Below are 26,241 nucleotides of genomic sequence, written 5' to 3' on the forward strand. Positions count from 1 at the left end.
GCCTTCAAGGAGCTATACATTATTGACCTTATTAGTGATAAAAGGATGTCTGTCATTTTGTCAAACATGACGTTATTTAGCCAGAAATAAATGCATTCCATAAGACTGTGAAAAATAAGTCCCTTCATTAAGTGCCTAAAAGCAGCGCTTGCTGTCCAGAGGCAATACGCAACTATAATGATCAAAACTTATGACAATAATTGTTTTGGGATTTATTGTGAAAAGGCATGGGGTTTTCCTATAAGCTCGACCCAAATGCAGGAAAACGGAATCCATCTCGAAGTGAAGACAAAGTTTAATTTCTCCCGTCTGTACAAAGCACAGGGTGTCAGAAGTGACAGCAAACACAGGTTGAATAAACGAATAAAAGAGGATCCGATAAAGAATTCACTCAGAGAAACAAACAGGCATATATTCGCAGGGAACTAGCTAGACGCTGGTAAAACTCAAAGACAATCAACACGGGGATTGGCTGGGGCAAAGAGGACACATGGTGACTCGAATGATTAAACTCACAGGGTAGGTGAGAGAAGACAGACAACAGCTACGTTCAAAGACAACAGGAACCACTAGGAATGTTGCTTCAAGATAGAAGGAACAGCAGTAAAGTAAGACCTAAGAACACCACAGGAAACAACATCACAACAAAATATAACACAGAGACAGAACCTGACAGGATTCTGATTACAAAAATGCTTGAATGACTTCAAATGAATGTTTTACTTTGAATTGAAAAGATGATGGTATATTTTCATTTGTATTTTTCTGTTTTGAGGTTTATTTAACTTCAAAAAGCGACCGCATGCACGTCGATAAACATGAGAACATAGATACACCATGTGAATGTGCCAGATGTAGCCCTTTTCATCTGAAGTCCCTCTGGGCAGGTTGATGGATGAAGACACATAAAAGAGCATACATAACGCATTATGCACAGACAAATGAGTAAAACTATGCAAACATTAAAATGCATTATAGGCAGCGTAACAGCAATCCAACATTCAAACACAAGGAAGATAACACTGCAGGATACCCCATAAAGTGTGGGATGCATCTACATAATATGATACATCATAATATGACAGGATCAACATTATTTCTCGGTTCTACTCTTCTTGAGAGAACTCTTAAGAGTATGCTCCCTTTGTTTCAAAAGTGATTAGATTTTTTTTTCTTCATTTAACTAGGTTAGAAAAGCTCTTTGAGCTGGTTTGCATTTCACTTTCTTTCTTCATGAAGCTGTGTACAGTCTGTATGGTTGTAAGTAAGTTCAGCCTTGAAAGAATTTAAGTTATTAATTATCCATACTGCGTACAAAATGTCTTGAATTGATGTAATTGCCTTTTCAAGAACGAATAATTGATTATTGGGATTTTATACTGTTCTGGCTTTTTGTAGCCTGACTAAATAGTAAATACATCTCCTTTTAGTGTTCTTTGGCGTCTGTCTTGTGGCAGGGTCACGGATATGCAATGCAAATGTGCACATGTATTTATATAGAGCATATTTAAAAACAACGGCCGTTGACCAAAGTGCTGTAAGAACCGTAACAACAATAAAAACACAAAGACCGGTATAAATGATGGCGTCTCCCGCGGGGACCCAAATTCACAAGTAGGCCCGTTAGAAATGATGCCCGTTGGGTATGAGGTATGAGTTACCCATTGTACCTGTGTACCTCAAATCAAACTTTATGTATATAGCACATTTTCAACGACCAAGGTCGAACGAAAGTGCTGAACAAGAACAAATTAAAAAACAGGCAAACAGAGCAGAGGAAAACAAATTCAAGCAAAAGAAAATAATTAAAGGACAGCAAACAAGTTAAACAGATCACGAGAATGAAACAAAACAGCATATCAAAGTATACAGCATGAAGGTAATACACAGCAAGGGTCTTACCAAACACTCGGAGACAGTGTGTTGAAAGCATTTATTTAAAAATAATGGCACGTGGTAATGGAGAGCTCCAAAAGGTAAGTTAATAAGGTCATAACAAGCATAGGTTCTTACCAATCGGGGTTTCTAGCCATGCACATTTCCATGCGTCTCAGTCCATGCACATTTCCGTCGGACTTCAGAAGGGTCCTATGTTGCCTATAACAGAAAAGGCTAACATCAGTACGGCATTTAATCACCATGCATTTAGAGAGAGAAATAATTGGAGGTTATCACTTACCGTCTGGTCAACGTGGAGAGCCAGTGAATACTGAGGCAGAGACAGTGCTTTTCTTTAGAGTCCGTGCTCCCAGCTGCCCAGTGCAGGTGTGCCCAAATCAGGTTGATTGAGGAGGTAGAGTGGCAGGTACCGTCCCTCTGTGATGCGTCCTAGTCCTAGTCCTACTCTGCCTCTGTCCCACTGGCTCTCCCCGTTGAGGTGCTTACCTGTCAGGCGGTTGCCTAGCGACACTCCACAGTATACATACATGGTCAAGCAGCATTAAAGGCCAGGGAGAAAAAAATGGGTCCTTAATAAAGATTTGAAAAACCTCCAAGGACTGAGCAGAGCGATTGTGAAGAGGCAGGGTGTTCCACAATCGTGGGCCGGCCACGGCAAAGGCTTGGCCCCCCCTAGTCTTACGTGAGGTTCCGGGCACAGTCGGGAACAGCTGCCCAGCCGACGTCAAGGGTCTGGCTACTTCACTCCAGTCCAGTACCACCCATTATCATGGCACTTGAAGGCCGGTCTATGACGTCAGTACTATTACATCATATTGATGACATCGGGGATCTTCATATATATGGGCATAAAAGGGACACAGCCAGCTAGATACAGAGATCGCCATATATGGGCATATAACATCGGGATAATTTTTGGAGATCTGCTGATCCGACCAACTTCACACTGGGTCACAACACTCCCTCAGGTCGCCGGCGACATGCGCACAAGCTAAGTTTGAAGCTGATCGGTCAGACGATTCCCAAGAAATGTGGGGAACATGAGGATTCTAGTAGGTGGCTTCATCCATATTGGATTCACTGTCTGTTGCAGAGTCCTCTCCATTGTCAAAGTATGACATGATATAGTCTGTCTCCTCCTCCAGCTCCTCTTCGTCTTCTAGCTCCTCCGCCTGCTCCACATCATCCTCATCTGCAGAGTTTTCTGTCTCTTCCTCCTTCGCCTGAGTCTCCAGTTTGGAAAGAATCTCGTCCTTCTCCTCTTTTGCCATGATGGATTTCTTAAGCGCTTTGACTCGAGGTGGACCGACCGGAGCTTCTCTCTGAGACGTTCTCACTTTGATGCAAAGCTCTTTGGGCAGGCGGCTAGAGTCCGGGCTCCATTCCATGGTGTTGTCTCTGGGCCGGTCGGTGCCATGTTTGTCAGAGTACCGTTCCACGTCCTTCCTCGGCGCGGCTCTTCTGACGTAGAAGTGGAGGTTCTTGCAGGGAGCTCTCAGCTCCTGCTTCAAGTCCAACATGTACTCCACATCCAGCCCCGTCTGCAACGGTGCCGGCTGGGCCGTCAGGGGAGGGAACGGGGGCGGAGGCTCCATGACGGTCGGAGGTAAAGCTTCTCCTCTACCAATGCCCAGGGCCTCCAGGTTGATGGATGCGTTGGATCTGCCACCTCGTCTAGCCATGCTGCTGATCCCAAATTAAATGATACGCCTTGAATCGTCTATGAAAGATGATAATTAATATCATAACATATCAATAATCTACAATAGAACTATGATCGTGTCACTGTGGCTCTCCACGTTGACCGATCTACTGGTGCTCCTACTGAATGGACTTGCCCAACAGCGCATATGGCCATATGATATGCCCATATATGGACAGGACACGCCGATGTCGGTGCAAATCAGCGTTGTTAGGCAACGGATATGCCCATTTGTGGACATGGCTGACATCACAGTATGCAAATCGGCGCTGTTGACGTCAGCTTAAATCGCCATTGTTAAGCACCTTTTTCTATCGACACCATACCAGAGCTCGATCAGCGAGAGAGAGAGAAGCAAATATATATATATATACATACATATGTACACACACACACAAACACACACCTGTATATTATAGTACATACTTTTCCTATTTACACTTGCTTTGGCATGCTCGTGCCAATAAACCTACCTTTGAATTGAACTGAATATATACTGTATATATATATATATATATATATATATATATATATATATATATATACACACACACACAGTATATACACATATAACAGCTTATGCAGCATATGCTGGTGTTGCACTTATTGAGTCAGCTGAGAATTCACCTAATAATCTGATGTCTTCATTGGTGAGCAATTTGCTTTTTCATATCAGTAAACTCATACCCTGGTGGTGTATGTTGGATGTCAGCCAAGCCAGGATTGTGATGCACTGTTGTTCTACCTCTTCAGCAACTGCCGTGGGAAGATACACATCCCCTGCTAGTAGAGGGTGACAAACAAATTTCTAGAAAGTTTCCACAGCATTTTAGAAGGCCTACGTTCGGTCACTTTCTCTTTGGAAATAGCATTTGGAAGGATCTTCCCTTGTCCATGTTTTGAGATTATTGTGATAAGGTGTTAAACCATACTGAATTCCAGTGGTGGAAAAAGTGATACTTTTCTTTTTACTTAAGTAAAAGTATCATTATTGCAATGTTGCAATAGAAATACTCTGTTACAAGTAAAAGTCTGGAATTCAAAATTGACTTGAGTAAAAGTACAAAAGTATTGGTCAAGTTCAAAATGTATACAAATCTTTCGAAAATAGCAGATCTACAAGCTCACAATGCGTCGCATCACGATGCATTGTGAGCTTGTAGATCGGCAATTTGAAATTTCAAATGGCCGAAATGTATATAGCGCTGAAGTGAGTAATGTATATGTTTTGTAATGATTATCTAGTTCAAAGTAACTAGTGCCGGTGATTTTTAGTGTTTTCCCTCACCTTTGAAAAATCATAGAATATTTTTCTTTTTAAATAAGATAATTTTATTCCTTCTGAAACAAATAGGGCAGTCTGATTTGTCAGATTTTTTTTACTGTTTAAAGGGATAGTTCACCCCCAAAATTACTTTTTTCTATCGATTACTCACCCCATGGAGACTTGAATTAATAGAGTTTTTTAGTTTTTGTCGCAAGCCAATTATTTGATGACCGGCGGCTGCTCTGGTAGGAGACTCAAAGTATCAACTTTTAGTCTTCTACCGGAGACATTAGCATCTTTCTGGCGGTCATAACATTATTGGCTTAAACATGCGACAAAAACAAAAAATCTCCATGAATTCAAGGCTTCATGGGGTGTGTAATTGATAGAAAATAAGTCATTTTTTGGGTGAACTAAAATTTAATTTATGCTTCTGTAGCAGGGTCTCCCTTATTCTCATTCTCACGGGGAACCCCAAAGATTAAAACATAATAAAACCCCAGCTAGGTTGCACCTTTTCCTTCGCTACGTGGATTTTTAAACAATAAAGCTTGGCTTTGCCCTGCGGGCCGCATTTGCAAGACGGCATTGTGTGGAAGTGCTGCAGTAGACTTGTTGATGCCTTGTTGATGTATAGTCACAGATGGTGCCTTCTCACTCCACTGCTGCTGATTGCTAATGCAAGACTGACAGCTTGCCATGGAGGGGCCGCTCTCTCTCTCTCTGGTGCTTTCTTCTTTGTGAGCATATTGTGCGTTGTGTGTGTTTGCTGCATGTATGTGACATGTTTATGTTGGGAGCACGTGTCTTTCTGTCTGTGTGCGCCTGGGTCATTGTTGATGTGTGTGCAGTGGTGTGAAGTAACTAAGTGCGTTTACTCAAGTACTGTACTTAAGTACAATTTTGAGGTATTTTCAGTACTTTTACTTCTATTCCACTACACCTCAGAGGCAAATATTGTACTTTTATTCCACTACTACTACAAGTATTTGAAAACTTTAGTTACTTGTTACTTTGTTGATTTTGATTATAATTACAAAACATACATTACCCACTTCAGCCCTGGCTATATATATATTTCGGCCATTTGAAAATAGCCCATTGCAACGCATTGTGAGCTTGTAGATCTGATATTTTCAAAAGATTTTCATACATTTGAAAACTTGTGAAATGGGACATTCTGCATAATGAGTGCTCTCTACTTTTGGTACTTTAAGTACATTTTGATAACCAGACCTTTACTTGTAATAGAGTGTTTCTACATCGCAGCATTGATAGTTATACTTAAGTAAAACATTTGAGTACTTTTTCCACCACTGCGTGTGTGTGTGCGCGTGTCATGCCTATAGACCAGGTCACTGACATGTGATGTGACATGTGTCTGATATAACGGTCATGTCTTGACGTTTTAATGGAACAAACAGTGTTCTAATGTGATGACCATGTTTGGGTCTGACATCATTCTCCTCCGTTATCTCCAGCCTAGCCAATTATTGTAACTCAATAGATCATATCTGCATATGCACGAGACACAGATTACACAGTACACGCACGCACACGCGCACACATGCACACACACTGTACTGATGAAAACAGACTCACAAGGGAGCACTAACCTGCAGGTGGATACAGAAAGTCAATCACTAATGAATGTGCACTGAAAACACACACACACAAGCACACACGCACGCACACACACTGCAGAAGTAAATGCCATAGGTGATCCTACAGTACTTTTGTCCAACACAGGCACACAGGCACGCGCACACGCACACGCACACGCACACACACACACACACACACACGCACACGCACAAGCACAAGCACGGACGCACACGCACGCACGCACGCACGCACGCACGCACGCACGCACGCACGCACGCACGCACACATGCACACACACACACGCACGCACACACACACACACACACACACACACACACACACACACACACACACACACACACAGACATGCGCGCGCGCACACACACGCACGCGCACACGCACACACACGCGCACACGCACACGCACACGCACACGCACACGAACGCGCACGCACGCACGCCAAGGGACAGAGATGCTAAGGGGGATGCTAATGTTAGGTGATGAATGCACTGGGTCCTTCAAGGCTGCTTATGGCCATATATCATCCTGTGCTAAATGAAACTTCAGACTGTGTGTGCACTGAGAGCACCGCCCTCAGTCATCAATGATTTAATGCCGAGCAGGGGGCTCTCAAACACTCAGGACCATGTGAGTGCAAGCCAATCACCCGGCAGGACGACTTCCTCTGTTGTTAGATATCGTCGTCACTGCCGGCCGGAAATCTCGTTTGTCCAAAACCGTTAGTTTCCCAGAAATGGAGGAAAAAAAAGTTTTCAGGAAATGGAAAAAAGGAACCTGTGTTCCAATGTAGTTATTAGTCACACGCTCTTTTTTTATTACTTAATATAAAAATTGTCTTCGGTCGGCCAGCGGGCGGGCGGACCACGTCATCACCCTCATGTCACTATGACTCAGCCATAACCATATAAGGAGTTCCCAATGCAGCTATACGCCCAAACAAAACAGTCAGCTTCATATATGGGCACAAAAGGAGGCATATACTGATGATGATCAGAGATGTCCATATATGGGCATGAAAGGGAGAAGGACAGATACATAGATCTCCATATGGGCATATTGGTCGCTTCTGCGGTGCCAACTCGTGCAGTCGCTCTTTGAGTAATTGAGTAATTAATTGGCATTTCTCTTCAATCATCTGTTCCACCGCAATGCTCTTTTCCACGCTTCCTTCACAATATCAACAAAACCATATTAGGCCTGCCGCCTGTGTCTTGTTTCTGCAGGATCACATACTCCGTCTTTAAGCACGTTATGCAGTAGCTTTTCTTTCTTTACAGATCACAGACTTTTTGTCCTGTCCACCCAGTACCGCGGGCAGTAGGGGTGCGGGGGGTGCGACCGCCCCCCTCCCAAACCGAATAAACCGAATTTAGGTGACCAAAACCCCCCAAAACCCGACCAAGACCGCGAAAAAAATTCACGCGCGCATACCGCACCCGCAACCTAAAAGGTCTTCCCGCGGCTATGTGTCCACCTGTAGGGGTTTGGCAGACTTGGCAGCCACTGTCCACCTATGATCCACAGCCGACCAGTGACTACTCCCCCACGCCATTCTCCACATTACTTGATCTCGTTCCAACATTATTACCACTCGCACACACTTCCTATTGCTTTGGCTTTATCTCCCATAATTCTCCTTCAGATTTAGTGAAGTGCTTAGTTATTCAACTGCACTTATTTCTTTCACTTTAAACGTCCAGTAAGAACCAATGGAACCTATTGAATCTTAACGACAAATCCCTTGGCTTGAATCTTAACAACGGGTCCCTTGGCTTGAATCTTAACAACGGGTCCCTCTCGAATCTTGACGACCAGCACCTTGTACGCCATTGCCACAGCAGCATTCATGAATCTCCATGGTACAGATCCACGTTCCAGACGCACCGTCCAAAGCATTTCAGACATTTCAGTGGATCGATCAAATCCTGTGCTGTAAATCTATACCACTTACAGTATATAATATATCGGTGCAGCCCAAATAAGGAGGTCCATGACATCAGATTGGCCACTAAGTACTCTGATTAGACATGTCAGAAACCATAGCAACCTGGTATCATCAACAAATGTGGATGCCATGAAAATCATTTTTAACAGTTATATTGATCAAGACTATTATTGTCTCAGTGGTGTATAATGAAGGCCAGGGTCAACTGGTCCTTTGATGTGTTCTACAGCACTAGTGCCGGCCTACTCGGGAATGGCGCAAATCGGGACCGATGCAAATTAGGAATGCATGCCATTGTCAGAGTACCTGTTGTACCCATCATACCGTTGTATTCCATCTGCCTGTGTCCCTTTTATGCCCATATAGGGAGATTTCTGTATCTGTCTGTCCATGTCCCTTTTATGCCCATATAGGGAGATTTCTGTATCTGTCTGTCCATGTCCCTTTTATGCCCATATATGGAGTTCCTTGATGTAATCATATAGGCCCATATATGGGCATGCCCAGTTGTGGTTGTTGGAGTGCTCCATCAAGTTGGAGGTACCGTGGAGGAATGAAACCACAGTGTCCATGGTGGTGGGCAGGAAATGTCCTCCTATAGCCACCAACCTCCGTTTTAACAAGTAGAGAAGTTACTAACAAGCAGACTTTGTAACATAAATATTTACAGTACAAACTCTAACTGTTGGTTCCATATAAACATACATTTGCATGTGCTCCGGATAATTCCAGATGTCCAGTTTAATGGCAGCTCTTCTCTGCACCATTTAATGTATGTAAAGACCAAAACATTAAACATCAAACTCCATCATAGGATTGTACTAATAGTAATTGGTCCTATAGGCCAGGGGTCTTCAACGTTTTCAGCCCAAGGACCCTCTAGCTCAGAGAGAGATGAAGCAGGGACCCCCTCTATATTGTATAAAATTGAGTTTCAGATTAAGCTTTTTTCGTTTACTTGGTGTGCTCTTTTTTCCCTCTACACCTATACCTCTTTGCCAAAAAATAGCAGATCTACAAGATCACAACGCCTCGCAGCGCTGTGAGCTTGTAGATCTGCTATTTTTGGCTAAAGTTCTCTTCAGAGTAGGGATGCTAGGGTTCAAGGTAAGGAACAAAAATGATATATCACACAAAGATTTTGGCGGATCCCCTGTGGTAACTCTGAGGACCCCCAGGGGTCCCGGACCTCCTTTTGAAGACCCCTGCTATAGGCTATATCCCATATATACCTACACCTGTACACCTGTGACGTGACAATCACAAATTCTGATTCTGAATACAGAACGATTACATTCAAACGTACGTGAGTACATTTGGTGTGCTGAGTTTCTTCATCTTAACTTCCACAGTGGTGCTACGGGTTCTTCCTGACCCATCGTCAGGGGCAGTCTGGCTTCGAGCTATTCTTCAAGACCAAGGAGCTGAAGAAGAAATGGCTGGACCAGTTTGAGATGGCCATGTAAGTCCACACACAGCAGAGGGCATCAGCTGACCTTTACTCAGTGTTGTTTGTGTTTTTTGGTGTTTTTCTCATGTGATTCCTCGTGGTAGGATTCCTATTTGTGTTGAGTGCTGAAGCTTTTGTGTATTTGTGGTTGTGCTGTGAGAGATATTGACTTTGATGTGCAGTGTTTGATCAGCTCTCGACTGTAGCACTCACGCTGTGAGTTGACACGCACGCACGCACGCACGCACGCACGCACGCACGCACGCACGCACCCACCTTTGTATTACTATACTTATGAGGACATCAACATTTTGACGCCGATTTTATGATTTTATTCAGTTTTTTCAAATTCCTTCGATTTTTAACTGTAACCCTAATATAAAGGCCTACAAGCTCACAATGTGTTTTTTAAACCATAAAACAATAATTTCTCAAATTCTACTGGATTTTTGGGGACATTTGGCCCTCGCAAGTGTAGCAATTCAAGCAGAAACGTGCACACATAAGCTGAATTCCATTCCCCAAAACTCGGTCACTCGCTCACTCTCCTCGCTTCCTCCACTCGCGCCTAAGCCCCGCCCCTGCGAGGAGCCGAGGATTATTTGAGAGGACGAGTGGTCGAGCGGTTGCCCTCAATTGGATCGGACTACACTCAGCCCGTCATTTCAAAGCGACGGCAAATTCCGCGATCACTTATGACGTCTCACATCCGTTGTCCGTCAACAACACAGCCGTCTGTGCCTCGACGTTTGCGTTCTGTCTCAGCTCGCTTGGTGCCTTCTGGCTTCAACCACCCGGGAGAAGACTGTTCGCGGACCAGAGCAGCAGAGGCGTGGATGAAAATATACTATGCATAGAATAATATGCAGGTATAGAATAATACAGAATATAAGAATAGACAATTCATCAATGTGGATGGATGGCCACATCGTTATCTTTATAGTTACATTATTGTGCAAAGCCATTTATTCCTGAAATAGTGAGCGCCAGGATGAGCAAACTTACATTTATTGATTTAATCCTGACCTGTCCCTCTTATTGCTCGTACAGTCCCCAGAACCCCAGTACAAAAATGTACTCCATGAAGTGTAGATGTGTGGCAAAAAGGAAACGTCGCAGCCAAGGGGCGCGCAGAACGGTGGATGCATATTTATAGCAGAAACAGCTTCACATTTAACTATAGTCGTACTCATTCAATTCTGAACCGATTCTTAAAATGTAAAATTCTCTATTTAGCTGTGAAGGGTCTTCTTTCATGTGTATCAGTCATGATTGTTTCACCAACAAACAATATTAAATATCGGCGGGTCCTTCTTCTCCATCGCGCTGTTCGCGCACCTCCCGTTTTCTTTTCTTTTTCTTCGTCCCAGAAGTTAAAAATGTTAACATAATCTTTGTCTCAGTCATTTATAGTAGTCCGTGTACTGCATTGAGGCATGCACGAATAGAAACAGCTTTTGAGACAGAAAGTGTGCACAATATATTACAATGTATAATTGTATTATGCTTTATATCATTCAACAACGCAATAAAGCCAGTGGCTTGTTGCGGTCTTTTCAGTTACTTTACACTGTGTGTGTGTGTGTGTGTGTGTGTGTGTGTGTGTGTGTGTGTGTGTGTGTGTGTGTGTGTGTGTGTGTGTGATGCGCAACGAGTGAGGGGGGGGGGGTGCGGCCGGTGTTTTCGGCACATGTGGAGGAGGAGGACCATGTAAACGTCACGGGAGAAGGGGAAAAAAACAAAAAAAAGTGTACACGTGATGCGGAAGTCTGCCGCGGAGGAGCTGTTGAGAGTGGGCGAGCATACACTTGATGTACACTCGCTCAATGCGGAAGTGGAGAGCCTCCTCGCCGACTCCACTCGACTCCTCTCTCGCCTCCTCCAAGACGCACATGAACAATTGGACCGCGACTACTTCCGGTTTGAAGTCGGAGTGACCGAGTGGGAGTGAGCGAGTGGCCGAGATTTTCGGTATTGGAATTTGGCTATACTGTAGACATCGAAGGAGGCTTCAGCCCTTTTACCTGTCTGTAAAAAGTGCCCTCTGCAGACCATGAATGCAGCTTGGGTACAGCCCTTTCAATGGCTGACACACAAACACACACACACGCGCACGCGCACGCACACACACACACACACACACACACACACACACACACACACACACACACACACACACACACACACACACACACACACACACACACACACACACACACACACACACACACACACACACACACACACACACACACACACACACACACAGACAGAGCAAAAGTCATTCAAAACGCGAATAGACTACAAAGCGTTCATTCTCTATCTGTTGTTTCAATTTGATGTCTCACATGGTTTTCAAATCGGAGGCTTTTGGAGGTACATTTTTTTCATTACTTTGTGTCTGTGGGAGGTTGGCCCAGTGAGACATCTTCTTTTTCATATTGTTTTGATATTGAGGTGCGTGCGTAGCCTACGACACTGCTTCTGCATATTTTGATTGAATGTCTCTTTTGGGGGGTTGAAGAGGGGAGGGGGGGTAATAAATGTGTCTCTCGATTGAGACCGCTGACTGACCAGTAATGGCCTCTCTCCCTCAATTTCCAGAAAGAAGGACACACTTGTTGCAGATACGTCTTTCTGGTTGTGGTTGCGATGTGTGTTTTGTAAAATACCCCTTTGAGACAAATGTACAGTACCTTGGAAAAGGAGGTGGGGTGCTCATTAGAGAGAGTCAATCGCAGCAATGTTCAGTTGAAGTAGCTGTGACTGGTGTGTCAGACATGGGGAGGGGTGTCACTAGCTATTATTCTTACTTCAAAGGCGTCCTCCTTTCGAGGGTTCATGTGCCGTCCGTCTCACACATATAGCAGTCAGAGGTTTGACTTTGGCAGTTTGAATCACATGCGGTACGTGCACACATGATGCACTGAAAAACCTTTATTAGAAAAGCTTTATTAAACTATATTTCTGCCTTCGTCTGTCTGTTTGTGTCTGTCATTCCTTCTTACTTTTTGCTCTCAGTTCAAACGTCCAACCAGAGAACGCCAGCAGTAACTCGCACCAGTTCAAGATGCACACCTTTGAGAGAATCACTTCATGTAGCTTCTGTCACCTGTTGCTCAGGTGAGACTTATACGGGCTGAGGTGATGTCATCACCTTTGTCAGCACTCATGTGTTTAGAACGATTTGGTATATTTGCCACGGCACGTTGGTCTTACTCTTGAGTCTTACAATGGAGTTATAACAAAAACATCTAATAAACATGTTTTTATTGTCGTAAGTTACTTTTTCTTTCAGTAGAATATGCAATTTACTGAAATTTACGACATTACGACATGCGTCCCATGTTTACTCCCTTCAGCATTCCTAATTCAATTCAAATGACTACCTCTACCAGTAAGCCTATCTTCTTGTAACTAGTCGGTCTACACATTCTTTACGAGAGATGCTAACATTGCGAACCATATAAGGATCGATCATTTACACTAGTTTAAAAGTTCTACCCAGAAAGTGACAAATTACTAGTAAGGTAACGTGAGTGCATGGTTTCAGTCCAAAAAAAAGCGTAAATGTAATGCTGTTCCTGTTGTTTATGTGTGTTAGGGGCATCTTTAATCAGGGATATCTGTGTATGAAATGTGGTGCGGGGGCTCATAAAGAATGCCTGGGCCGTCTGGGAGTCTGTGGAAGAACAGGTGAGATCAGATGTTATATATTTCATCCTGTGGTGCACAGTTCATCACGTTTCACACGTATTCTGCATAATGAGATATGGTCATAGTTATGTAATGTAGTCTAAGAATGTTTTATTGGAGGGGGGGGGGGGGGTTTAATGGAATGTGTTACAAGCATTTACGTACTTTTAAGGGCACGACTGAGTAAACTAAAAGCATCGCTGGCGAGTATATTTTGCATCAAAACTACACAAGGTGACAGCTTTATTTGCGGTGAAAAATCTGCCTCATTTCAAATGAAATGTACTGCTCTGTATAATATTCACATTCTTTGTGAATATACCCATGACAGACAACAGTTTGAAAGAAAATATTTTCAGGCAAATGAATCGCATGGAGGGGGGGTGGGGGGGAGAAACCCTGCCCCGTTGTGTAGTAAGGATCTAAAGACACTACTGTTTGATACAGTTAAATACAACCTTACTGTACAATATGTCCTTGCACTCTCCGACGGCTGTACTTCCTAGATTCTTAATACACGGAACAAGAAGACAGGGCTATTATGTCTAGTAGTTATTTCTGCCCATAACCTTGTGTCAACCCTTAGCCTTGTGTCTCCTGCCCGGCACTTTGGTTCAGCTACGTTGCCCCTCCCTGACTAACTAGACACCTTAAAGACAGCTCAGTGTCACACACGTACAGGCCTCCTCAACAGAGGCACCGTATGGGCCTCTGTACCTCCTGGTTCTTTATGCATTCCAACGCATTATGAGCACGGTGCCGGCAGGCTGTTTAAGTGTGTGTGTGTGTGTGTGTGTGTGTGTGTGTGTGTGTGTGTGTGTGTGTGTGTGTGTGTGTGTGTGTGTGCGTGCGTGCGTGCGTGCGTGCGTGCGTGCGTGCGTGCGTGCGTGCGTGCGTGCGTGCGCGCGCGTGCGCGCGGCGCGCGCGCGTGTGTGTCAGGGTGTAGTCATCAGTGGTGGAAAGGAACTAAGTACATTTACTCAAGTGCTGTGCTTAAGTACAATGTCGAGGTACTTTGACTTTACTGGAGTGTTTCCAATTTTCAATACTTTAACTTCTACTCCACTAAATCTCAGAGGAAAATATAAGTTACTTACTTGATTTGAATTATTATTACAGAACATACATTAAGCACTTCAGCCCCAATTAAATGTTGGCTAATTGAAAATAGTCGCGATACGACACGTTGTGAGCTTGTAGATCTGCTATTTTCAAAAGATTTGAATACATTTTATACATATGATACCTTCTTAAACGGGACTTTCTGCATAATGAGTACTTTTACTTTTGGTACTTTAAGTATGTTTTGATGCCATTACTTTTGTACTTTTTACTCAAGTAAATGTTGATTGCCAGACTTTTACTTGTAACAGAGTATCTCTACATTGTGGTGTTAATACTGTTACTTAAGTGAAAAAGTGTGTGTGTGTGTGTGTGTGTGTGTGTGTGTGTGTGTGTGTGTGTGTGTGTGTGTGTGTGTCAGCGCGTGCGTCAGCGCGTGCGTGCGTGTGTCAGGTTGTAGTCGTGTGCTGATCTGGTATTCACACTGTGTCTGTCTCTCCTCTCCTGCAGAAAGTGCCACAATCAGGCCACAGGTAGGAGGACCCTGCACCGAGGCTCAGCCTTGACTTCACACCCAGCACAGCTCCTGTCATTAGCATTAGTAACAGCATGCTGCAGAGGCACTTTGGTCCAACATAATACACTTCACACACATTCACACTGAGCATGCATTCATTTGATTTGCACAACAGTTATATAAACATAAGCATAACATGATAGCTCTTTCCATGGTCTTTCCAAGTTTACAGTATTAGTTGTTGCGCCGGTGAGGTAAGAAACCCTAGGGGGGCTTATGCGAGTACCTCACCATTTAAATTTACCTATAAATCGATTTATTTAACATTTAAAAAAAACAAAAAAACAATAGTGAACAGAGAAAACAACATTCACGTAGTATAGGGCTGAACGACATTGGAAATAATTGACATTGTGATATTTTTGCTTTGTTTGGAAAAACTATATATTGCGATTCAAAACGAAACATGTTAGATCACTTCATCAGATATAGAAGCTTTTAACGTTGATCATTTAGAACAAATTCATCACTCTAGCAATGTTTCGGGTGCTTTCAGACGGGGAAATGACTACTGCTTGAGTCCATAACACCATGGTGCTCAGTTAACTTTTTGACTGCCAATGACGAGATTTCAACTCATATTTTGCTAAGGTGTAGTCTGCCAATGACAAGAATGATGAGATTTTGTGTTTTCAGTGGTTTTCCACTAGACGGCGCTGTTCGCTCACCTATGGGTCACCGTTTGGCTCTCAGAGAAGGAGAGAAGCAGCGGGTCACGTGATCGCAAAAAAAACAGCCCGTTCTCTTCCTTGTTATTCCATTTGGAAGAATGGCTTTTCCTCTGTTTCTGTAGTTTTTTGGCGAAAACATCCTACATTCAACTCCCCACAACTATGGAATGGATGATCGCGGCGGCTCGCTCCCCCCCCACCCCCCCGAGTCTACGAGACTCGGATACGTCTTTTAAATCAATCGGGGGATCGATCATACTGTAGATAAATATTCTGAGTAGATACTGTAGATAAATATATGAGTTTTCAAAGGTTATTGAAAACACTCGAAAATCGCTGGCAGTGGTTTAGCCAATTATGTTTTATTTTGGGCAGTCAAAGAGTTAATACCCATCAATTCAGACAAAAGTTCATGATCAACACAATACTGCAACATATGGGCTGGTTCCCCATTCCCTGAAAATGGTTCCCCATTGTTTGGGGAAAAGATTTGGAAAAAAGGAGGGTACCAAGTATGGAGCAAGGAAATAGTTAAGAGTGATGTTGTTCTTTGGCATGGCTCTTGACGCAAACATAAAATCTCTCCTCTTCTCTCTCTCTCTCTCTCTGTGTGTCACTCTATCTCATAATATCCCCCTCCACTCCCCTCCTCTTTCACTCTCTCTCTCCATCCAACCAACCACAGAGGGGTACCGTGACACAGAGGCCAGCAGACCCAGGTCAGTGCATGCTGACCGCATCGCTTTGTGAAACCCACTCAGGGCCGTGCACTCTACTTCCATAGCTGGTCACTTTTCATCTCTGTGCTCCGAGGCTGAAAAACTGCGGGGGCGGGCAGGGCTGCAGTCATATATATAGTAGGCCCGCGCCGTGAGATTTGGTGGCGGATACACTGAAGATAAAAGCTATCCCTCTGAGTTATTATGTGGCCAACCTTTTGGCTTTGAGATCTAATGTTTCCTCAGCTTATTCTTTTTTTAAATTCTCCCTTTCTCTCCACATAATCCCCCTGAAGAGATCTCAGAGAAGTTGTTGAGAATCGATGTGCGTCTAGTATGCTTGTGATTCTGGGCACTTGCCCATTCAAAGAGGGGGAAAAAGAGTATTTGAATTTACAAAAAAAGAGAGTGTTTGATTTATTGAATACTTTATTAACATGCTTAATAACAGTACAGGTACTACAGTCAAAGGTTATGCTATATAAGGATAACACAAAAAGCCCCAGGGGCTTCTTTCCATTGCGTTCCTTAGTGCTAAATTCATCACTAATACATAATAATACAGACAATACAATGCAAAATATAAATAAAATAAATAAATAAATAAAACACATATTGGATAAAGCTCAGAAAAATCATAAGGTATATTTAGTGGTGTAAAGTAACTAAGTACATTTACTCAAGTAATGTACTCACGTATAATTTGGAGGTCTTTTTTTTTTTTACTTTACTTGAGTATTTCCAATTGCCATACTTTTACTTCTACTCCACTACATTTCAGAACCAAATATTGTACTTTTACTCCATTGCAAATATTTGAAACTAGTTACTAGTTACTTTGCAGATTTTGATTATCATTACAAAACATACATTAACCACGTCAGCCCCATATATATTTAATTTCGGCCATTTGAAAAATAGCCGATCAAGCTCAGAATGCATTGTGAGCTTGTAGATCTGCTATTTTCAAAGGATCTGTATAAATTTCATGCATTTGAAAAGTTGTGAAATGGGACATTCATTCTGCATAATGAGTACTTTCTACTTTTGGTACTTTAAGTACATTTTGATACCAATACTTTTGTAATTTTACTCAAGTCAATTTTGAATTCCGGACTTTTACTTGTAAGTAGAGTATTTCTACATTGCAGTATTGATACTTTTACTTAGGTAAAACATTTGAGTACTTGTTCCACCACTGGGTATATTTACAGAGAAAGCGGGGGAGGGGAGGGGGGGAGGGATAGGGGGGTCAGGCATAACAGGAAGTGTAAAGATGTCTGTATACCCAGTGTGCTAAAAGACACTTTTCGCTAACACCACATGGCGTTAAAACCCATGCTGGCACGGATATGAACTGGAGTGGGCGGATTCATTATAAGAGATGCCTGCAAACAAAAGGAAAAAAGGAAAAAACTAACCCCCCCCCCCTCCTCCCCTCCAGATTTCTATTTTCCAGCCACATCCTCCTTAGAGCCACAGAGCGTTTTGCCTTTGTGATAAATCAACATCGATAAGAGGGGCTTATGAGAGTCAGTTGTGCTTATTGTGTTCCAAACCAACGAAGGGACGCGTGCGATATTCCAGTCATCTAGGGTCACTGACTGTCAACTCTAAACCATTTAGACCGGGAAAGAATCGGTGTCATGTTTTTGATTTCTTTTGTTATTCAAAAATAGTTAAAATGTGTGCAAATCTTTGATTATATATATATATTTTTAAGGCAAACATTTGTAACTCAAATCTTTGCTTCTGGGGGATTCTACAAATGTCTTCTAAATCCTAACAGTTTTTTTGAAAAACGTATGTTTCTATATCAGTGGTTCTCAAACTTTTTCATGTCAAGGACCCCCAAAATTATATGTATTTGGCCGCCAACCCCATCTCAAAATATTTTGTTCCAGGGACCCCCCAGAAGCAAAGATTTGAGTTACAAATGTTCCCTTTAAAAATATGTATATATTCAAATATTTGCAAAAATGTTCACGATTTTTTCAAAAATAGCAGATATACAAGCTCATAGCGCGGCACTCGGTGCACTCGGTGCCGCGCTATGAGCTACAGATATATGACCTGCAGATATAAGTTCCCGGTTCGTATGGGCTAATAGCGTCCTCAGGGATGGTTTCCAGGGCTGGGATATGGCTGGGGGCTGTGCTGTAGCGCCGGGAGAGTAAGCGGCTCTGTCTGCTTATTTGGCAGCGGTTTTTAGTCTTGGTAACAACAGGACGCTAGTGGCTGTGTGCAAACTGACAATGCTAAGGATGTATACTGCTACATTTTATAACTGTACAGGAAGAAGACTGGTGAAGACTTGTTAGTGGTTTATAGGGAGAGTGCCATTCCAACAAATCTGAGTATACACATTATAGACTATCTGCCTTATGATCAGAATACTGTAGGAAAGTTCTCCATTTATATCTTAAAGGTTTCATGACATCAAATTCATTTATTTATTTATTTTTTTTGGGGGGGGGTCTTTTAGGGTTTCTGACCTCAATTACACACAAAAAAAACGGAACTTTGAACATTCAGTGGATTTTCTGTGGTCTGGGGTTTTCTGAATAATTAGACTCAGAGAAGTGCTCGTGCCGTGGATTTGTCGTGGACGTCACAGTTTATTAATCCCACCCCCTCTCCTCCCCACCCCTCTGCCATGGCTCACTGGAGTGGATTTTTCAGTTCAAACATGTTAATACACGTTTGAAGGACCATGATAAAGACTTTTAATGTTTTGTAAACCAGCATGTCATGAAACCTTTAAACACTTTCAACCTGGGGTCCCTATTTTGGGCATCATTATTATAGGTGAAACCTTGCGATCAATTATCATTTTTTAAATAGCAAAAATAAAAGATCTACATGCTCACAGCTTGTGGAATGGTTATGGTTATGAGGCTGTTAAAATAGCAGCAGATACGTATAAGAAACAGCTATATGAAGTGCATGGTTTAAAAGATATTGGAATGAGTCCCCCCCCTCCCCCACAGTGTCTTCACATTATGTCTTTGACCCTTACGGCTCATCCTCAGTTATCGAGGGATTATACCGTTCGTTGCGCTTGTTGTCATGAGTCACTCTGCCATCCAAATTGTGTGAAATGTAAATGTGTGTATTATGTTCCCTGTCGGCCAGGATTACCCAGAATGCTTGTGATCAGAGACTACTGTGGCGTCCCCTGCCCCCAGTGTGGACCCCCTCTGAGCGTTCACGCGGGCGAAGTCATTGAACTGATGAATGCAGACCTACACAGCTCCTGGTGGCAGGTACAGTATGTGTGTGTGTGCGTGTGTGTGTGCGCGTGCATGCGGGGTCCAAGGTTCCTTTATTGTTAAGTCTTGTGTACAGGTACATAAGAGTACAATTCCTGTGTGTGTGTGTATGTGTGTGTGTGTGTGTGTGTGTGTGTGTGTGTGTGTGTGTGTGTGTGTGTGTGTGGGGGTGGGTGGGTGGGTGGGTGGGAGTGTGTGCGCATGTTGTCCTCTCCCTCCTGTGTTTTGACACTGTATTACTAATGTTTTGATTTGATAAAAAGAAGACATGCAGAAATTCAAATCTATATTATACTTCATCGTATGACAAAATATCGAAAATTTGCAATCTGCAAGCTCACAATGCATCGGCAGTGTCACGTCCCGATGCGTTGTGAGCTTGTAGATCTGCTATTTCCACAATTAAAAAAAATATGTTTACCAATTTTTACCTATAGTTACATCTCCAAAATATGGAAACCTGGTTGGTTTCCACACACGCACACATACACGCGCACACACACACACACACACGCACACACACACACACACGCACGCACACACACGCACACGCACACGCACACGCACACACACACACACACACACACACACACACACACACACACACACACACACACTATTAGCGACGGGGCGTCACAAAACGTGGCTTCCGTTGACAAGGTGTAATCGACTGATAATTGAAGCCCTTAACACTTGTCTATGAGCCACAGATGGCGACCATTCCCGTTGTTTATTCCACTTTGCGGGAGACACAGTGACGAGGTCAGAGAGACGATCAGTCACCGGTCTGTCCCACAGACCACCCCGCTCGACCATGTTCCGTAACGAATGGCTGCGCGGCGGCCACTTCAACGTCTCCTCAGATTAAATCAAGGAGAGCCCCGCATTAGATGATCTAACCAATTAAGCAGGCTTCAGTTGATTAATTAAGTGCCAGACGAGGAGACGGTAAAACTGCAGACACTCCGCCCTCCCGAGGACGTTTTAACGGCGGAGCGCGAGCCCTCGTGTACTTTCATATTTAGCAGCTGTCTCGCAGGGTCGACTGCCAACAAGTTTAGAGGGTTTTGACTTTATCTTATCTTTGAGAGGACGGTGATTTATCGGAGCGGCGTCTCGCGGGAGCCCTCCCCAGCCATTCCTCACTCACTTTTTACGAGGGCACTAAAAACCCCAGTCCTCCTTTTCTTCAGGGGGCTCTTCGGATCAGACTGAAAGTTTATGTCCACAGAACCCACGGCCTGGACTTGAGCCTTGACTTATACTTAGTTGCGAGCGGGGTGTCACGCTCCAAAAAATATCCGCTCTATAAGTCCACACACTGGCTAGATCGTTCATATGCCTGAGCTCGTAGATAGGCAGTCTTTTGGTCTACGACAACTAAAAATAGAGTTAGAGTTAAGGCCGTTTCTGACGGGGAGCGAGTGATTGCGGACGTTCTCGCTTGGATCAGCGGAGATCACGCCGCGATCATTGTTGTTTTGTCTCCTGCGCGTAGCGGAGAGAAAAAAAAGCTGTCCACAATCTAGCACTTGCCGCCTGCGGGCATGTGCACTAGTGTTGATTTTGACAGCAAAGTTTTATTCAGTTTTAGTCATAGTCTTTTGAATCAAATTCCATTTAGTTTTAGTCATATTTTATTCATCTGAAATGTTGTACTGTCTAGCTTGCAGTCGACTAAATCTACTGTTGATTTAGTCGACTAAAATGTATCTTGGCGGTGCCTTGATGGCGTCGTAATGGCTGATTTTACACTTGGTTGCATGCTGAAAATAGCCGATCTACAAGCTCACAACGTGTCGCAGCGCGACTTGTAGATCTGCTATTTCCAGAGTGCAACACCTGAGCGCAACCAAGCATAAAATCACTTGTCTTTTAGTTCTACTGGATCTCTTCTCCACTCGTCCCTCACTAACATTTTAGGCTAGTTCTTATTTGTTGACGAATATGTCAACATACTTAGTCTTCGTTTTAGTCATCGTAGCTTAGTTTTTATTGTCTCCGCCAGGAGACTATGTTTTCGTTCTCGTCCTTCCGTGTGTCCACCGAGCTAACATTGGTCAAGCCTCACGTGACACGTGAAAATATGTTGAAAGGGTGTGCTTTGATTGGCTAGCGAGACGCATGATGAAATCACTTCAAAAGATCATTTATATCTTTTGAAGTGAGGTAAGACAGGATTAATCAGGAACAGTACTGGTCTGGCGGAGACCTGTGCTCCGAAGAGCACATTTTCTAGTTTAGTTTTTATTTAGTTTTCGTCAGTGAAAAAAGGTAGTCGACGAACTTTTTTCGTCATAGTTTTAGTCAACGAAATCAACATTGGTGTGCACTGTGCACGAAACGAGCGCGAGAATTTCACGGGACAGCGCCCGCTTGCCCCTACACCCCTCAACTTCTCCACGCGTCCCATATAATCGGCCGTCTCTCATTGAAAATGAATTACTAAGGCGCGCCACTCGCTCCCCGCCTCAAACGGCCTTAAGTCTGTTCAATGGTTCAAGTTCAAGGTTCCCCAAGTTCAAGTGTTTCCCAAGCTTATTATTTTTTTTCTTTTCATCGGCTAGATCGTTCATATGCCTGATTGTTTCGGGGGGAAGAAGCTGTCTGCCGGTTGCTTATACAGTAGACAGCCATGAACGCCAGGAGACTCGCAATTACAGCCCAGCAGGGAAGGAAGGGTGCCCAGACTTCCATGGCTCTGTGGGACTTAAGGGACACAAAAACACACACACACACACACACACACACACACACACGATCCGCTGCCATGGTGACGGCGTATAGTGCGTTTTTGGTGGGCGGAGATAATCCAAGACACTGAATGATGAAGCACATTGTGTGTGTTTATTTTATTCCTATGCATAAGGACATGCTAATAAGGCTACTTAATCTTAGGGCGTCCCCACTGGCGCCAGGGGATGAAATTACAGAACATTGAGAATTCATATCCCCTGTTACCCAGAAGGCAATTATCCCCCCTATCCCACCGGCAGAACAATACAATCAATCACCATAATTTCATTTGATCCGCCGGCTGCCGCCTGTTTACGCCGACAGAGTAATAAGTTTAATCTTTATCATGCGCTTATCGAAGGCATAACAAATAGACGGGGAAGGGGGGTGGGGGGTGTTAGGGAGGGGGGGCTCCAAAAACCTTTGATGAAATGTTATTAAGGCTTGAATGAATCACAGAGATGGGGTAAAGGATTCGCTTTCCAATCGAGTTACTGCTAGAAGCCCTTGCACGGTCCCAAAATGCATTTTGTGCGCTAATAAAGAGCGAGGAGGGGAGCCTCTGTAGTCAAGGCAGGAAGCTGTGAGTGAAGAGCATGGCCTCGGCTATGATGTGTTTCCCAGATTGACTCCCAACGACTTCCAAATTGACCTCGAACTCCAGACGGGAAGCGTCGTTCGTGATGTCGTTCATAACATCGGACATAATGCAAGATGCGTAGACTTGTTGCTCAGTGCAACCTATTACACACGACGTCCTGTACATAATTGGTTATCATGATACAAAAACAAAACACAGCCTCGTTGGAGAAATTAACTAATTTGTTAGCCTAACCCATACAAGCCGGGAACGCATCTGTGTCATTTTAGATTTTAGCTATAGCCATTATTTTATTCTTTGGCTATTCAAAAATAGCAGATATACAAGCTCATAGCTTGTAGATCTGCTAAAAAAAAATCTTGAAACTTTGTGCAAATCTTTGAATATATATATCTTCTTAAAAGCAAACATCTTTAACTCAAATCTTTGCTTCTGGGGGTCCCTGGAACTAAATATTTTAAGATGGGGGTGCGCAACCAAATACATATAATTTTGGGGGTCCTTGACATGAAATAGTTTGAGAACCACTGATTATAGCAACATAAGTTTTTTCAAAAAACTGTTTTTGGGATTTTGAAGACATTTGTAGAATCCCCCAGAAGCAAAGATTTGAGTTACCAAATGTTCGCTTTAAAAAATATATATTCAAAGATTTGCACACATTTTCATGATATTTGTATTTTTTTTGCAAATCTACAAGCTCATAGCACTGCACTTCTTGTATATCTGCTATTTTTGAATAGCCAAAGTATAAGATAATGGTTAAAGTGGTTAAAATCTAAAATGACTTTCCCGGTCTTAATGGGCTAAGTTGGTTTACATTGCTGAAACAAAAAGGAGGCTTCTCTACATTGTGTGTCAATTGAGATTCATATAAAGCTCTCAAGTCTGGCTCGAGGACTGGGAGGAAAGCAACTGTTTAGTCCGTCGAACAAGAGCCAGACAGCTCATGCTGTCTGGGTATTCAAGGACCAGAATAAGATTCATTATTTAGTGCTAAACGAGGCTCTTGTTTTGATGCAGTACAAATCTAACTGCCGGCAGAGTCTGAACCGTAATTAACTCGGGGTGCAAATTAGACGCGCCGCTTGTTGTGAGCTAATTGCTGAGGATTTATTGAAGAGAGTTTGGGAGGAGGGCAGGAAAGAGAGGAGAGAGTTTGGGAGGAGGGCAGGAAAGAGAAGAGAGTTTGGGAGGAGGGCAGGAAGAAGGAGAGTTAGATGGGGTTGGGAAGGGGAGGCTGCTTCATCCAGACATGCGATCAGTGGTGGAAAAGTAACTAAGAACATGTACTCAAGTACTGTACTTAAGTACACATTTGAGGATTTTTTTACTTTACTGGATTATTTTCAATTTTCAGTACCGGGTACTTTTACTTCTACTCCACTAAATCTCAGAGGCAAATATTGTACATTTACTCCACTATGATTATTTGAAAACTTTAGTTACTTTTGAAAATAGTAGATCTACAAGCTCACAACGCGTCGCTTTGCGACGCGTTGTGAGCTTCTAGATCTGCTATTTTCAAAAGATGTATATACATTTTGAACACTTAAGTGAAATAAGACATTCTGCATAATGACTACTTTTACTTTTGGTACTTTAAGTACATTTTGTACAAATTTACTTTTACTCAAGAACATTTTTAACACCAGACTTTTACTTGTAACAGAGTATTTTCTGCATTGCAGTATTGATACGTTTACTTAAGTAAAAACATTTGAGTACTTTTTCCACCACTGGGGAGGGAGGAGGGCAGGGAAAAAAGAGAGTGAGATGGGTGGGGGGGAGGGGGAGGGGAGGCTGCTTCCTTCCAGACATGGTGATAAATGCGGTTAACAGTCCATAATTGCCGTTTTACAGGGCAGAGTTCCAGCGACGAACAGGATCGGCTTCTTTCCGAGTGACGCCGTGAAGCCCTGCCCCTGTGTAAGTGTACACTTTCTCAATTAACCCATTAAGACCGGGAACGTGACATCTGTGTAATTTTTCAAGATTTCTTTGGCTATAAAAAAATTGCAGATATACAAGCTCATAGCGCGGCACTGAGTGCCGCGCTATGAGCTTGTATATCTGCTATTTATTTTTTTTATCGTGGAAGATTTGTGCAAATCTTTGAATATATATAGATTTTTGTAATTCAAATCTTTGCTTCTGGGGATTCTACAAATGCCTTCTAAATCTTTTTTTTTTTTTAAACTTATGCTACTATATATCAGTGGTTCTCAAACTTTTTCATGTCAAGGACCAGCCAAAATGACAAGTATTTGTCCGTGGACCCCATCTCAAAATATTTTGTTCCAGGGACCCCCACAAGCAAAGATTTGAGTTAAAAATGTATATTCAGTTCTATAAGCTGTAGTTTCAAAACTATTCACTCAATCTTATTAACCAATATATCATTATTTTGCTATGATTGACATGAAAAAATGAAAATGAAAAAAAAATGCTAGATGAATTTAGTCATACATATATATTCAAAGATTTGCGCACATTTTCCACGATTTCCAAAAAATAGCAGATCTGTGAGCTTGTACATCTGCTATTTTTGAATAGCCAAAGAAATCTAAAAACGTACACAGATGCGTTCCCCGGTTTGAATGGGTTAAAAAGCCGCACACGTCTCTTCAACAACCATCTCCGCAGCTCCTTGATGCGATTTACAGCACCTCCTCCTGTAGATGATGGCCAAGTTATCGACGGCTTCACACGTGTGGGGAGAGCAGAGCGATGCTTTTCAATCGCATGGCGGTGTATCTTGTCTGTTGTGTGTGAGAGAGAGGGCCTCGATTTGAGCCATTAGATGTGGAGAGAATATCAGATTACCGCAAATAACCTCTGCCCTCTCTCTATTGACTCCATTAAGAGACGGAATAACCACCGGTTTCTCTCTCCACCCCAGGTTCCCAAACCAGTCGATTACTCAGGCCAGCTCTGGTAAGCGATGAAAACAAATTACTATAGATTGATAACAATATTCACAACAGCAATTCTTATTTCATGCTATTGAGCCACTTT

At 43.0% G+C, this 26,241-nt stretch overlaps 2 protein-coding genes across 3 annotated transcripts in view; one reads left to right on the forward strand and one right to left on the reverse strand.

The window, feature by feature from the left end:
- Positions 1 to 26,241, forward strand: part of LOC311046100 (guanine nucleotide exchange factor VAV3-like) — an 84,274-nt gene that overhangs the window by 35,495 nt on the left and 22,538 nt on the right. For both annotated transcript variants that reach the window (XM_084058225.1, XM_084058224.1), the window contains exons 15-22: positions 9,792 to 9,901; positions 12,911 to 13,012; positions 13,494 to 13,585; positions 15,158 to 15,180; positions 16,581 to 16,614; positions 19,750 to 19,880; positions 25,087 to 25,152; positions 26,126 to 26,160. In XM_084058225.1, coding sequence (XP_083914351.1) covers positions 9,792 to 9,901; positions 12,911 to 13,012; positions 13,494 to 13,585; positions 15,158 to 15,180; positions 16,581 to 16,614; positions 19,750 to 19,880; positions 25,087 to 25,152; positions 26,126 to 26,160 — 593 coding nt within the window. The remainder of the gene's footprint in view (positions 1 to 9,791; positions 9,902 to 12,910; positions 13,013 to 13,493; positions 13,586 to 15,157; positions 15,181 to 16,580; positions 16,615 to 19,749; positions 19,881 to 25,086; positions 25,153 to 26,125; positions 26,161 to 26,241) is intronic.
- LOC311045966 (DNA-directed RNA polymerase III subunit RPC7-like) lies at positions 2,949 to 3,581 on the reverse strand (the record flags this gene model as incomplete). The annotated part of the gene is made up of 1 exon (XM_084058037.1): positions 2,949 to 3,581. The coding sequence occupies one exon, from the start codon at positions 3,579 to 3,581 to the stop codon at positions 2,949 to 2,951; it is 633 nt and encodes a 210-aa protein (XP_083914163.1).

The sequence above is a fragment of the Gymnoscopelus microlampas genome (assembly GCF_963454915.1).
Source record: "Gymnoscopelus microlampas genome assembly, chromosome: 5".
NCBI classification, from domain to species: Eukaryota; Metazoa; Chordata; class Actinopteri; order Myctophiformes; family Myctophidae; genus Gymnoscopelus; species Gymnoscopelus microlampas.